Source organism: Oryzias melastigma, linkage group LG17, assembly GCF_002922805.2.
Source record: "Oryzias melastigma strain HK-1 linkage group LG17, ASM292280v2, whole genome shotgun sequence".
NCBI classification, from domain to species: domain Eukaryota; kingdom Metazoa; phylum Chordata; class Actinopteri; order Beloniformes; family Adrianichthyidae; genus Oryzias; species Oryzias melastigma.
This window is the reverse complement of record NC_050528.1, coordinates 33,513,325-33,526,710: the sequence shown is the minus strand read 5'-3', so window position 1 is coordinate 33,526,710 and position 13,386 is coordinate 33,513,325. Positions and strand designations below refer to the sequence as shown.

The following is a 13,386-nucleotide window of genomic DNA, read 5'->3' as shown; positions in this document are numbered from 1 at the left end:
TGTGTGCGCAAAATATCAATTTGTGTGCACAGAATACTATTTTGAGACTACAAAATGATAATTTGTGCACAAAAGTTTTTAATTTGAGCCTAAAAATGGTTATTTGTATCCAAAACATGCTAATTTGTACACTAAGAAGTGCGAATTTGTCCCCCAAAAAGCAAATTTGTGTCCACAAATTGCTAATTTTTACAAAATGAATGAATAAATAAAAACCCTAACAAAATGCTAATTTAAGGAAACGGGTTTCTTTTATGTAATCTCCAAGGCTCTGCACTACAGAAAAGTGAAATACCATGTTAGATAAGGGTGTAAACAAGTTGACCATGTGATTGACTATATTCCAACTATGCCAAAAATGTTTTCATCAGATCTCTGTGTTCCCCTTTGCAACATTTATTTATAGTCTACAACAAGCAGGGCAGATTTTTTTAAAGGTGACACAGCTCCTCGTGAGTAAAAGGAAACTTTCAGCACAACAGTTTGTTAGCTGCACTGCTCTCAAGAGTTTAAACACAAATAAGGACGACATATTGTTTGTCTATTAACTTTATTTTCTTAAACTCAAACCAATAAGTTCCAGTTCATGTGGAAAGTAACACGCTGTATTCCCCCTCCCAACATCTAGAGGGCAGCAGCGGCGTCCATGACACCGGAAACTCGTATATGTACGTGACACCAAACAGGAAGTAAATAAAAGCGCCTTCCCGCGCAGTTAAATTAGAGCAAGAAATCCTTTACACTAAAACCGGGAAAATGGACGAGCTATATTTGGATAATATTGACGAATTTGTGAACGATCACAACAAAATAGTGAGTGCGATTCAAAATATTGATTTTATTGCTATGATGTTTGTAGTTTAGCTGCAGACTAATCTCGAAATACCCATTTGTCTGACGACGTGGTTAAAAAAACACATTCTCGTCTTCTAAATTACACTGTCTTCGTATAGAAATACGTTTGAAGACGGGTGTTTGTTTTCGTGTATTTGTGGTGTTTAATTTGACTACCAGACTGTCCCATCATTTCCATGAAAGCGCAGAAAACGGTTCCAACAGACAGTTGATTCGATTCTCGGTGTCTCATAGTATATTTCATGGCATGCATTCAGAACATTGATATTAATATCAATATTCTTACTAAACGGGATATGATTCTGACTAAAACACCGTCAAAATTAGGGCGTTTTATGTTCACTCTTACATAAAGCCCCCAAAGTTCGTGTGCAGAGGTTACGTGAATGGAATCAACCTCAATCACAACTTAATCACTGACTAAATTATTATGCATCTAGTGTTAAAGGCTTTTATTTGACCTTTAAATACATATTTATTTAAACAAAATATGTATTATTATCTCTGTTTTTTCAGGTTACCTATAAATCTTTGAGTCTGGCACTTGGAGTCCATGTAAACACAGCAAAACAGTAAGTGATCCTTTGACTGATAAAACTATTTGCCATCCAAATTCATGTTTACTTTAAAAGAAAGCCCGATTTAGTTAGTGTTTTCAAGAGTTTTAAAAACTCTTACAATGTTGTCTTTAAAAGTTAAATAATCATCAAAACAGCATAACATTAAACTTAAGTCCACTTGTAGTATATTTCTTTCATGGTAAAATCTGAATTTACGCGTTTGTCAGATTGAGTTGAATTGATTTAAATAAAACTTTATTGATCCCACCAAGGGAACAGTAGTTACAAAAGCTCTATTTGAAGCAGCAGATAGAAAATAAATAACACTTAAGAATGACACTTTAAAAAATTTTTGTATAAAGATTTAAACTATTTTCTTAGTGGGAAAAATTTCAACTTCTTCCTACAAAAACAAAAAAAAATGTTATAAATACATTTTTTTATGACCAATAAAAAGAGTTTAAAAACAGTTAAACATGTGAATTCTAAACATTGCAGGATGCTCTATCATTACTTGGAGCACAAGAGGAAGGAAAGCTCACCCCAGCTGCACGCAACCTACCTAGTAACTGGGAAGTTTGTTGGCAACGGTCAAACTGTGAGTAATTAGGACCGATTGTTCATCCAGGAAGCCTTCAAAGCTCAGCTAATTTTATTCATGTTTTCCGTTTTCTCTATTTTCTAGTGTCACAAAGTTTCAATAGTGAGAGAAGATCAGTTGGAAGGTGTGTTTGTGCTTTTCATAGTGCCATAAATGTGTATCTCTACTCATCTTGAAAGAAAATAACATTTTCCAGTCCCATTTTTAATTAATACTTTTTCTGGGACAGTTGGGCTAAACTATTTGATGCTTTCTTTTGCAGATTTCAAATCAAAGATGAGCCTGATAGTCAGCGTTCATGTGTACAGCGTGCAGAAAGCTCTGCTGAAAGACAGCGGACCCCTCTACTCCGTCGACTATGACGCCGTCAAAGACAATCTAAAGAACTGCAGCAAGTACGAAGGATTTTGATGCGTTCGTAAATATGATTAGCTGCAGATCTAGTGACTGCCTTCTTCTACCCTCGCTCCTGTAGATACAGCGCCATTCGGTGTGCCGGAGCAGAGCCCATGTCTCCCCTGGAGCTGCAGCAGACTTTGAAAGTGCAGATCCATCCTCAGCCTGAACCTGAAAGCTCTGGGACCAACCGAGGCACCAACACAACTTCTAAGTCCAACACCAAACCACAGAAAGGCATCATGGGAATGTTTTCAAATAAACCTGCAGTCAAGAATACGAGCAACGAAGTCAAACCGGAACAGAAAGAGGACACAGCTGTGGTATGCCCTTTATTATTATTAGTCCTGGTTGTTTTTGCAATTCTTCTGTCGGTACTGAACCTTTGAGTAAAAATGTCACAGTCACACTTACCAAAACTACCACAACCCTTGTACCCGGTGAAAATCATTTTGATCAAAGTGAACGACAACTCCCCCAAACACCAAATTAAAAAAAAATGATGACATCACAGTGGCAAAAAACATTTAAAAATGGACGGAGCCAAAATCTCTTATGGAGTTAAGAAAATATTCCAAAATCCACTAATGACACTAAAGCACAAATATCAGGGATTTCTAAAGAAAGTTTTGGAATTACTATGGGATGTCCACAGGATCTACGGCTCGGCCTCCATTTTGAGGAAAGTGTGAATTTTGGAAATCTTCACATTTTTGCACAATATAGGGGGGAAAATGAGTTTGAGTAATTTTCATAAAAATTCAAACATTCCCCACAAGCTTAAGTCTCCAACCACAACCAAAGCGTCACTGACCTTTCACCCCAACTGGAGCCAGTCATCTTAAATAAAAGAAAATCATTGGTGCCAGCTACAAATTTAATTTCTCTAGAGTTTGATCTATCACCTCCTAACTCCTTCAACATTATTTGAAAGCTGGACAAAAATGTAGCTGTAGATTTTGAACGTTACTGTAGTGAGTTCACATTAGTGGCACTCCCCTGTTACTTGCACATTTTTTACCAGAACATCGTGAAAATTGACTATATGATTTGTTGGCTCAAGCTGAATGAAACAATATGAATATGTTATGAACATTTCAGAAATATGGGCAAAATTAACAAGAAAAAAACCTCAGCTGCTAAGAAAAATCAAACATTTACTTTTGCCAATTCTTTTAAAAATTACATTGACCTATTATTAACCCCAAGGCAACCAAAATATGAAATGGTTGCTATGGAGATAAAACCAACAGGAAGCCGCCATTTTGAAAATTTTAATTACTTTGCCGTTTGCAGCAGCTCTGTTCGGGATAGCAGAGGCAGAAGGGGAGGGTACAGTCAGAGGGGGCGGGTCAAAAGGCCATAGAGCGCTGCTCACGGCTTTATTTACTGGATCTTCTTGTATTCTTTGTGTTGCTTCTGGTACCTAATATTGTTCTGTCTTCTAGGTGGATGCTGCTAAAAACAAGCCCGCTGCAAAAGCAAATCCAGTGATGAACTTCTTTGGGAGTCAAGCAGCAAGTCAGTTCCAGCATCAGTACACTTCATTACAAACCAGATCCTAATTGAAGCTTCTGCACACCCTTCATTGTGTCTGTTGACATCAGAAAGTTCAATTTGAAACATCTTGCAATCAAATCTTCTTAGTTTCCTCAAGTTGATCTCTGAGGATCACTTAACCCCCTCATGTTCTCATAAGAAATAGGAAAGTTGTTCCCTGCAGGTTTTCAGACTAAACGTTCTTCATTTCCACAGAAAAATCTGTCAAACCTGTGAAGGAGGAAACGGATCAGACATCTTCAACATCAGAGCCGCCGCAGCGTCAGAGTCCCCAACCCTGTGAAAAGCAAGACAGTGCAGCAGCGGTGCAGCATCAAAAAGACTCCAGAAGGTGCCTTCACACCTGACATGTGGGGAAAAGGAAAAACTAGAGCTCTCCTCTTTAATAATAATAATAATACATTTTATTTATAGCGCCTTTCAAAACACCCAAGGACACTTTACAGTAAAATAGCAATAAAATAGTAAAATAATACACATAAAAGCAAGACACAATAATAAAAAATAAAAATGAAAAAAAAACACAGACTGAAGATTGGGTACTAGGTCAAAGTGAAAAGGCGGATTTAAACAGGTGAGTTTTGAGTCTGGATTTGAATAGAGTCTAACCGGGCTGTTTCCCTCACAGCAAAACCAAGAGAGTGGAGGATGCAGACAGTGAAGAGGAGAAGATGGACAAGAAAAAGAGGAGGAGGATTAAGAGACCAGATCCAGACAGCAGTGATGAAGACGGTTTGTCTCTTCTGCTTTTATTCTGGTTTAATTTACACATTTAGGTTAAAAAAAGGATGTGATTGAAATGAAGATTGTCCGTTTATCAGAAGAAACCACCATTCTTTTTTTATTTTTTTAAAGCAGAAAGATAAAGGTTTTAGTATAACGGGTACAGGGTCAACATAAAAATATGTTAAAAAAATAAATTCAGGAGAATAAAGTTGTAAAATTTTGATCCAAAAAGTTGTAGTTTTATTAGATAAAAGTGGCAACATTTTAGGGAGAAAGGTCAAACATTTACTAGCAATAGGTTGTGAGATTATGAGTCATAATTTTGCAAGAATAAAATTGTAAAAAAAATTAGGAGGATAAATGTATCTTTCTGATAGTAAAATGATAAAATCTAAATTTATAAATTGAGAATTGATTTGATTTAAGTCATACATTTATATGAAAAAAGACTGTTTACTAAGAAGCATACAAACCAACATTGTGTTTCATTATGAGAGATGTAGAGCATATTGAAAGCTGTAACTTCAGCATTGCATTTCACAAATTAGGAAATATTAAGTATTTTAGTGAGTCACATTGATTTATTTTAGGTATGAGGACATTGAAAAGAATGAGCAGGAAAATGCGTCTCTTCAGTAGAAAATTCTTGATCTATGAGGAGTGGATTTCTGGCGGGGTCGTTTACGCTGTGACAGAAGCTGTGGAGGTCCAAATGCATCATGGCTCATAGATTCTGACCATAAGCTACATTATTACACAACCAACTTTATTTAGGAACAATTATGGCTTTTTCTCTAAAAAGAATCACTTTTTTCACATAATTTTACAAGTTTATTCTTGTCGCATTACATCTTTTTTTAATATATATTTTATGAATTTATTCTTGTAAAACTGATTTTTTTAATGTGGTAATTTTGTGAGTTTATTTTTGTATACTTACAGCTTTTTACATGTTCTTAACAAGTTTATTGTTTTAAAATTAAAACTTTTTGAATAACTATATCATTTTATTCTGATAAAATTGTATTTTTTCTTATTTGACATGATTATTCTTATAAAATTATGATTTTTTATCATTCTGCGAGTTTATTTTGTAAAATTGTCTTTTCACAATTTTACAAGTTTATTCTTGTAAAATTACAATTATTTTATTCCAACATTTTTTGAGTTGGTTCTTATATAACCGTAGCTTTTTAAGCATAACTTCACAAGCTTGTTCTTGTAAAATTATTTTTTTTTTATAATTTTGCGAGTTTATTTTTGTAAAATTATTTTTTTCCTCATAATTTTACAACTTCTTGTAAAATTCACTGACAAGTTCTTGTAAAATTGTGATATTTTTAATACTAAATTTTGTGAGTTGGTTCTTATATAATTACTACTTCTTTAGCATAATTTCACAAGGTTTGTCAAATTATACATTTTTTGGTGTCACTTTACAAGTTTTTTGTCATAAAATTACAATTTTTCTTGTAATTTTATGACTTCAATCTAATAAAATATTTGCATTTTACCTCATAACGTTGTGACTATTCCTGGTCTATTTCTTTTCTTTTACTGGGGCCCTCATACTCGCCGAATTGAGTAAAAGTTTAAAAAAACGGACCAATTTTACATTTTTAAAGTTGTTTTTAAATCCTGGCCAGTTATTTCAGTTGTTGTGATTTCATCTGATCAATTTAGCTTTATTTTTGTGTCAGTTTGTCAAGTTCAGCTATCATTTACTCTTAAATTCTGAATATTTAGGTCGGCTTAGAAAATATCAGCTTGTATAAAAGAATCCTCTTATCAATTTTCTAAACCGTTGTATGTCTCCGTTTTATTGTAGTCATTCCGGATTCCCCCCAGCCCAAGGAGAGTCAACCTAGAGAGATAAGTCCGAAAAAAGAAAAAACGGAAACTGTTCAGCAGTCAAATGTCAGTGAATTATTGTTTTAAAAATTCAATTTATGACTTTCATTTTTTCCTTCATTTATTTGATCATTTTATGTTTTTTGTAGGGTCGCTCTGGGATGAAAGTGAGGAAGAGGAGACGAGTCCTGAAGTCTCAGACTTACCTCGATGATGACGGTTGTATGGGTACGAATAGACAATCATTGTTATCACAGTTTGATCAAATCCTTAAAAATAAGTAGTTCAAACTTTGATCACAACTTTTAGTTTTTGTTCATATTTGGATTTATTTCTAAAGCTCGGACTTTTGTATTCTTAGGAAAAAAATCTTCATTTGCATTGTCTAAATGATTTTAGGGTTTACTAAAATGTATAAACAAAAGAAAAGTCACAGTTTCCTGCCTTATATCTTCAAGCATCCATGTATCTCAACAGAAGTTTTTGTCCTTTTTCACAGTGACAGAGAAAGGCTTCGTGAGTGAATCGTACTCGGAGTCGGAGGACGATTTCCAGGCCTCCAAACCGGCTCAGAGGGAGTCCTCTAAAGCCAAACCAAACCTGAGTAGCAAAGACGACGACAAGAAAAGTCAGAAAAAAGCTCCAGCAAACTCAAATAAAGGAGCAAAACAAGCTTCTATTGTGGGATTTTTCCAAAAGAAGTGACAAATTCATCATTTTTTGCCCTGAAGAACAGCCTGCTCTGCTGAAGGATGTCAGTTTGGTTACTGTGGACTCGATGCTCACACATGGACAGTTTTAGAACCCAACTCTTCTTGAAGACTTGATCCTCCTGGAACCCGTTTTATATTGTTTCTATCTCCTGCTGTAAACACGTGATACTCAATAAACTTTGAAAAGATTATGTGAGTGGACGTCTTCTCCAGTATTCTGTTAGTGAGTGTAGTTAATGCACAGACCACAGAGGACTTTACAAACGGTTCCTGTGCTGTGGACCATTTGAACTGAGGGAGTTTGAAGTTCTTAACATTTGATTAACACACTTTAGAAAATCAAACCTGGGAGACAAAAAGGGGGTACGTTTGATTTGTTCTCTGTGTTACTGATTTTCATCTGGAAAAGCTACATGATTAATGAATTAAATCATTCATTTACATGGTTTCTGTGGCAACTAATGGTTTCGAAGCCCAATGAGGCAAATTCTTTTGTGATTTTTGGGCTATATAAATAAAATTGAATTGAAATTGAATTTCCCTTATCAAAAGTAGTCTATTAGAAATGTGAGAATTCTTACTCCACCACACCAACGGTCCACAATTTAGAGGGGATTTTTTTTTTTTTTTAATGAACTCCTGTTGCTCTGCTGAAACTATTCATTCATTTTCTTGACCGCTTCTTCCCTGTCTGGGTCGCGGGGGTGCCGGAGCCTAACCCGGCTACTGTAGGGCGAAGGCGGGGTACACCCTGGACAGGTCTCCAGTCTGTCTCAGGGCCTCAATCACACACACATTCACTCTCACATTCACACCTAGGGGCAATTTAGAGTCACCAATGAACCTATGAAGCATGTTTTTGGACGGTGGGAGGAAGCCGGAGTCCCCGGTGAAAACCCACGCATGCACGGGGAGAACATGCAAACTCCACACAGAAAGGTCCCAGCCGGGAGTCGAACCGGGGCCTTCTCGCCAGAAACATTCTGCAGGACAACACTCACCTAGATTTCCCCTTTATAATCAGGCAAACACTACAGATCTGTACCGGCCAGAACTACTGGACTCAAGGACAGTTTCTTTTCAAAAGTTGTCACTGTATTTAGTTCCGATTTGATTTGATTATTTCTTGCACATTTCTTTGTACTTTTTATTCTATTTATTTCTCTGAATTGTCTGCCACTTTCAAGAGAACTGTTTTTGAATTCCATTATACCATGTATAATGGCAGTAAAATTTGTTTCTATTGGATGTCTCCCTAAAAAGCCAGTTTTTACTGATGTATCCAGTTTGTCCAATTTATTCCAAAGTTTTGTAAAAGAAATACATGAATGGAAACCAAGGATCCAGGTATGATGTGTACTGGAGAAGTTGCTGTTCCTCCTAATGGAGTTCAAAGGGACGGCAGCAGCATCATGTTATCTATTTTTAAGTTGTTAGTCTTTATGTTAGCAAAGCTAATGCAACAACCATCAATGCAACCATATTTACCAAGAATACAATGGTGGAAATCTTTAAAGAAAAAACTTGACTTTATCAAAATTAACGAGTGAAAGGACTAAAAGTGTATACATTTTCTTATAATTGACTGTCAAGAATCTGGGGAAATTTAAATTATCTCATTAATTGTAAATGTTTAATTGATTTCCAGGCATCTGCAAAGAGTACGACACTTGATGTTTATTTCATGAGCTACACTTGAGTATTATAGCAAGTATACCACATATATCTAGTATCACTATATATACTATGGCAAGTATGGACCATGTACTTTCAGTGTAGATAATATACTAGCTGAGTACCTTTTCAGAGTAAACTGGAACACTCTAGGCTTACAAAATACGGATAGTAATGAGTAAACTTCAGGTTTATTGCCTCGCTTTTTGTGTTGACGAAGTACACTTGTATGCTTAAAATGACTAATTTTGCTAAAGAATTTGACTGTTTTGGGGTCATGAAGAGCCTCAGTGACTGACTGCAGGACAATCCTAACATGAAGATACTCTTCATTTGCCAAAAAAGAGTTATTTGATAACTCTAGTAGACAGATATTATATTTTATGGATTTAGTGTGTCGTGTGTGAGTATTAGGGCATCTGTTTATGATTAGAAGCAATTGTAATGTTAAAAATATGTTTTCTTTTCTTCTTATTGTCAAATCAAATTTTGATTTATTGCTTTACATTTTATATATCTATACATTTTTATTTTATCTGTATTTTCTTAATGTTTTTATTCCTAAAAAAGATAAAAAAAATAAACCAAATCAATCAAAAAGGAGAAGCATTTCTCTTAGAGCAGATCTCTTAATGTTGTCGTTACACCAAACAAATCTCAAAGTGGATGAGTTTGTGTGTCTAAGAAATCCTTTTCAAAAAGAAATCCTTGTTTTATCAGCCACGGTTTGAAAGAGGAATTCTGTTGGTCATATGGTTACAAAGAGGCTTTTCTCCTGTCAAATTCAGAATTTCTTCAAAGTTTTAACTTCCACCTAAATAACATGCAGTAACTTGTATTTGATGGAATCCCTGCAGGTTCCCTTCAGTTTCTAAAACATTTGTCATTCACAGATAATACTGCTGAAATGTATAAAGTTTTTATTGGAAATGTGGACGTCACAAGAAAAGGGGGTAAAAATCGACATATTAGAAATGAGTCTGACATTTCTTGTTCAGGTCCACCTGCTGCAAAGATTTTAGTGACCCACTGTGGGCGACTTAATATGGGAAAACTGCTGTTCATAAATACTATATTAATTTATAAATATGTTTCACTTAAAGTTCTGCATCAAATGTGTCCAGATAAAGATACTCTAGAAGATTTAAAATAAACATAGATGTAGGGAAACCATTTTATGAAATTTATTTATTTATTATCATTTGATTTTTTTTTAACTGTACCCACAAAAAGACATTTTGGTCGGATCGGGAAGAAATCTCACTCACAAAGTTGAATATAAATATCTAAATTAATAAATTTGATGCCATGTTATATTTTAAGAGAAATGGCTTATCAAAAATGTGTTATTTTTATTGTTCAGCTGTTTTTATTTATTTGTGAAATTCCACATTCACAATGTGAATGATCCAATTCACAACCTCTGTATTCCATCTGGACTTTAAATTATATTACAAAACAATTGGACACATACAAAATGTGAACATTTTATCTTTAAAGGATCTGCATGTTTTATAAAAAAATGAATAAAAAGGATAAGCTGAACTGTAATGCTAATTGTAAATGTACGGTATTTGCTTTTACCTTTTGTTGTATTTTTAATAACGTTTTTAAAAATAAATGTCTGGCATTTCTTGGCTTTGATATGTTGAAATATTTTGTGCCCTTAAGTCTTTGGGACATCATCAGTTGTAACGGGGTAAATATTTATCTGTGACACATATCCAGATTACGATGTATTTATTGCCTTGAATCAATTCATGCTGTATAGACAAGCAGTTCTGTATTTTTTGAATTTGAAAAAATGTTCTTAATAAGTCTGTCTTGACTTACAACAACGTTTTTGGGTACATTAGCAGCACTGACTGAGCTTGAGTCAGACTCGGGTGCCTTGGGCATCTGGTCTGTTTATTTATTCATCAGTTCCTCTTTTACGCTCACTGTCTTTTATTGTGGCGTTATGCACTGCAGGGATGAGAAAGGGCCTTTGTTGGGATTATTTTCATTGTTTATGGCCGCATGACACATTGCTTCTGCAACACCAACTCTCAAATCGGGATAAACAAAGTGGAGAGAAGAATTTATTCACTTTGTCGCTCTATTTTATATGTCAAAAATCAGAAAATGTGTCGATGTGAAAGGAATTTTTTGACATTGGGACAAATCATATATAAAATTGTTGAACTCTGAGCTCCTCTGTCACACCTTCAGAACATCTTCACCACTGTCTTCCAGCTTTCATCCATCTCCTTCTGACCTTCTTTGTTCTTCTCCAGAAACTTTCTGAAAGCAAATACTGCATCTGTGGTTCTCGATCACCCTAATTTACTGCACATCCTTCCATCTCTGTTCCTCTGCCTTGCCAATCTGCACAGATCTTTCTCCCCTGTCATATAAGTTCTCAAACCCCCTTTTGCCATTGTCACTTCCACTCCTGTCTTCTCAGTGTCTCACATTCTCATTGCAAACCTTTTGTCTATTAACACATCCATGAACGTCTTTGTTCCACCACCAAGTCTCCTTGTTTTCTCTCCTCATGGTGAATGCCTTCTTCTCAGTCTCATAGATCACTTTATCTGGAGCATTTGGGAGAAACTCCTGGTCCATCCATGTTAACAACAAGACAAAAACCTACTTTGAAGTGTGAACCTCTGATTGGTCCATCCACCTGCCAATCAAACCATGCAAAATCATAAATATGTGAACATTTGAGCAAAACAGAGGATTTTTTTAGAAAATGTTCCTCTCGAAGTAGTCATGAATAGAAAACAAAGTTTTAATAATCCAAAATCGTTTGACTCCCACCTGTAAATGCATTTTATTTTGGTGCATATCTAATTATTTCAAAATAAATTAAATAGGACTTTGCTCTCCTTCTGCAACTGGTCTCCAGTGATCTTCTGAGCAACTCCAGCTTTGAAAATTTCCTGATTTATGTCAAATTCAGAAAAGCAAAATGAGAAGTACCCAAAGTAAGGGAAGGATGGTAATGGGAGGGCATGATAAGCATTAAGGCAATACATTAAAAAGGGTGGTTAACCTATTAAAACACTAAAGCCATTGAGGAGACACGTTGTAGGACCTATCGGACAACTTAGATTTGTGCTTCTGTATTAAGTGATTTTTGTGTGCTGTGAAATATCGGTGTGCAGCTTTTATGGGTGTTTTTTTCTTTTTTCTTTTTTTTTGTGCTTGAGTTGGTTTCAGGGATATCCCATAATCGTTTCCAGTCTCTATTATTTCTTGTTTTTTTTTCTGGAGATTACATTTATTTTTCAAAGTTTTTTTGTGAATTGTTGATGTGATTTCCACTTCAGGAATTAACCTCCCTACATACACAAACACAAATGACTACAATAGCATGTAATAATTATTTATAATAAAGCAGACAACATTGGAAATCCTTAAGATACCAAGCTTTACATATACTAATTTTTAAGAACGTTGAACATTTTAACATTTTAAGCGGAAATTGTGTCTCTTTTTTTTCCAGCATCCAGCGGCTTAAGAAACTGCTTAATTGGTAATGTTATTTTAAAGGGAACTGAAGTTAAAAACTTTATTTATGCAATACATCCTTTAGATAAATGCAAAACCCCTAAACATTCAGAACTCACATGTAAGTTCCATATAGCTTACCAACTCATGTGCTATAATCTTTCTAAGAGATAAAACATGGTGGTCTTGAAAAATTCACATCTCATTTAACGTATCAAATATAGGAATGCAATGTATTGTTTATCTTTTGGGTTTCCATCAAATTCTAATAAAGAAATAGAATTTTAAATGTAAATGTTGTGGTAAGACTTTGCTTCTCTATTTCCATGGAGACTGACCAGCAGATGAGGATTTCTTTGGAAACTAGTCACTGAAATTGAGATAAACCTGTTGGCTCACAGTGGGACCACACCCTCCTGTCCCTCTGTGAATGCACAAGAGCTGCTACAACTCATGTTTGCATTAGCTCAACACTCAAACACTCAAAGAGGATATCCTTCAGCTCCACTGTACAAGGGAGCGGCCCGCAGACATGTCCAGCCGCCAATAGTTTGAGTTTTTGTCCATTTTGGAATCTGTTGAATGAGGTTAGACGTTTTTATCTGAGAGCAGATCTCACAGCTGCAGAATCCTCAGAGAACTATCCCGAGGACAGCTGAGTCACAGGCTACAGTTACTGCACATCATCCCACTGGGTGTAACGCCAGCACTTGTGTTTAATATTTCCCTTAATGGGAATGTGCATCAGTGTTCCAGTCTTTATGTTTTTTGGAAGGAGGGGGTGCATTTGTCACACTTTTTTTTAACAGTTTTATCCACTGAAAACTGTAAAGTCAGAATTAACTAAGCCCTTTCACCATGTTTTGATCTTCTTTTACTAATTTTAAAACAATAATAAATCCATGTTATGGTTCAGCCGAAGTTGATAATGGCAAACACAAAGAATACATTT

The 13,386-nt window shown here is 35.2% G+C and overlaps 1 protein-coding gene across 1 annotated transcript; it reads left to right on the top strand.

Annotated features, from left to right (window-relative positions):
- Positions 1-659: 659 nt before the first annotated feature.
- On the top strand, positions 660-7,453 carry pold3 (polymerase (DNA-directed), delta 3, accessory subunit). Its single transcript, XM_024279601.2, has 12 exons — positions 660-813; positions 1,372-1,427; positions 1,914-2,013; positions 2,101-2,140; positions 2,279-2,411; positions 2,492-2,735; positions 3,861-3,933; positions 4,168-4,303; positions 4,601-4,704; positions 6,527-6,615; positions 6,699-6,777; positions 7,049-7,453. The coding sequence occupies exons 1-12, from the start codon at positions 757-759 to the stop codon at positions 7,252-7,254; spliced, it is 1,317 nt and encodes a 438-aa protein (XP_024135369.1). The 5' UTR covers positions 660-756; the 3' UTR covers positions 7,255-7,453.
- Positions 7,454-13,386: the final 5,933 nt, after the last annotated feature.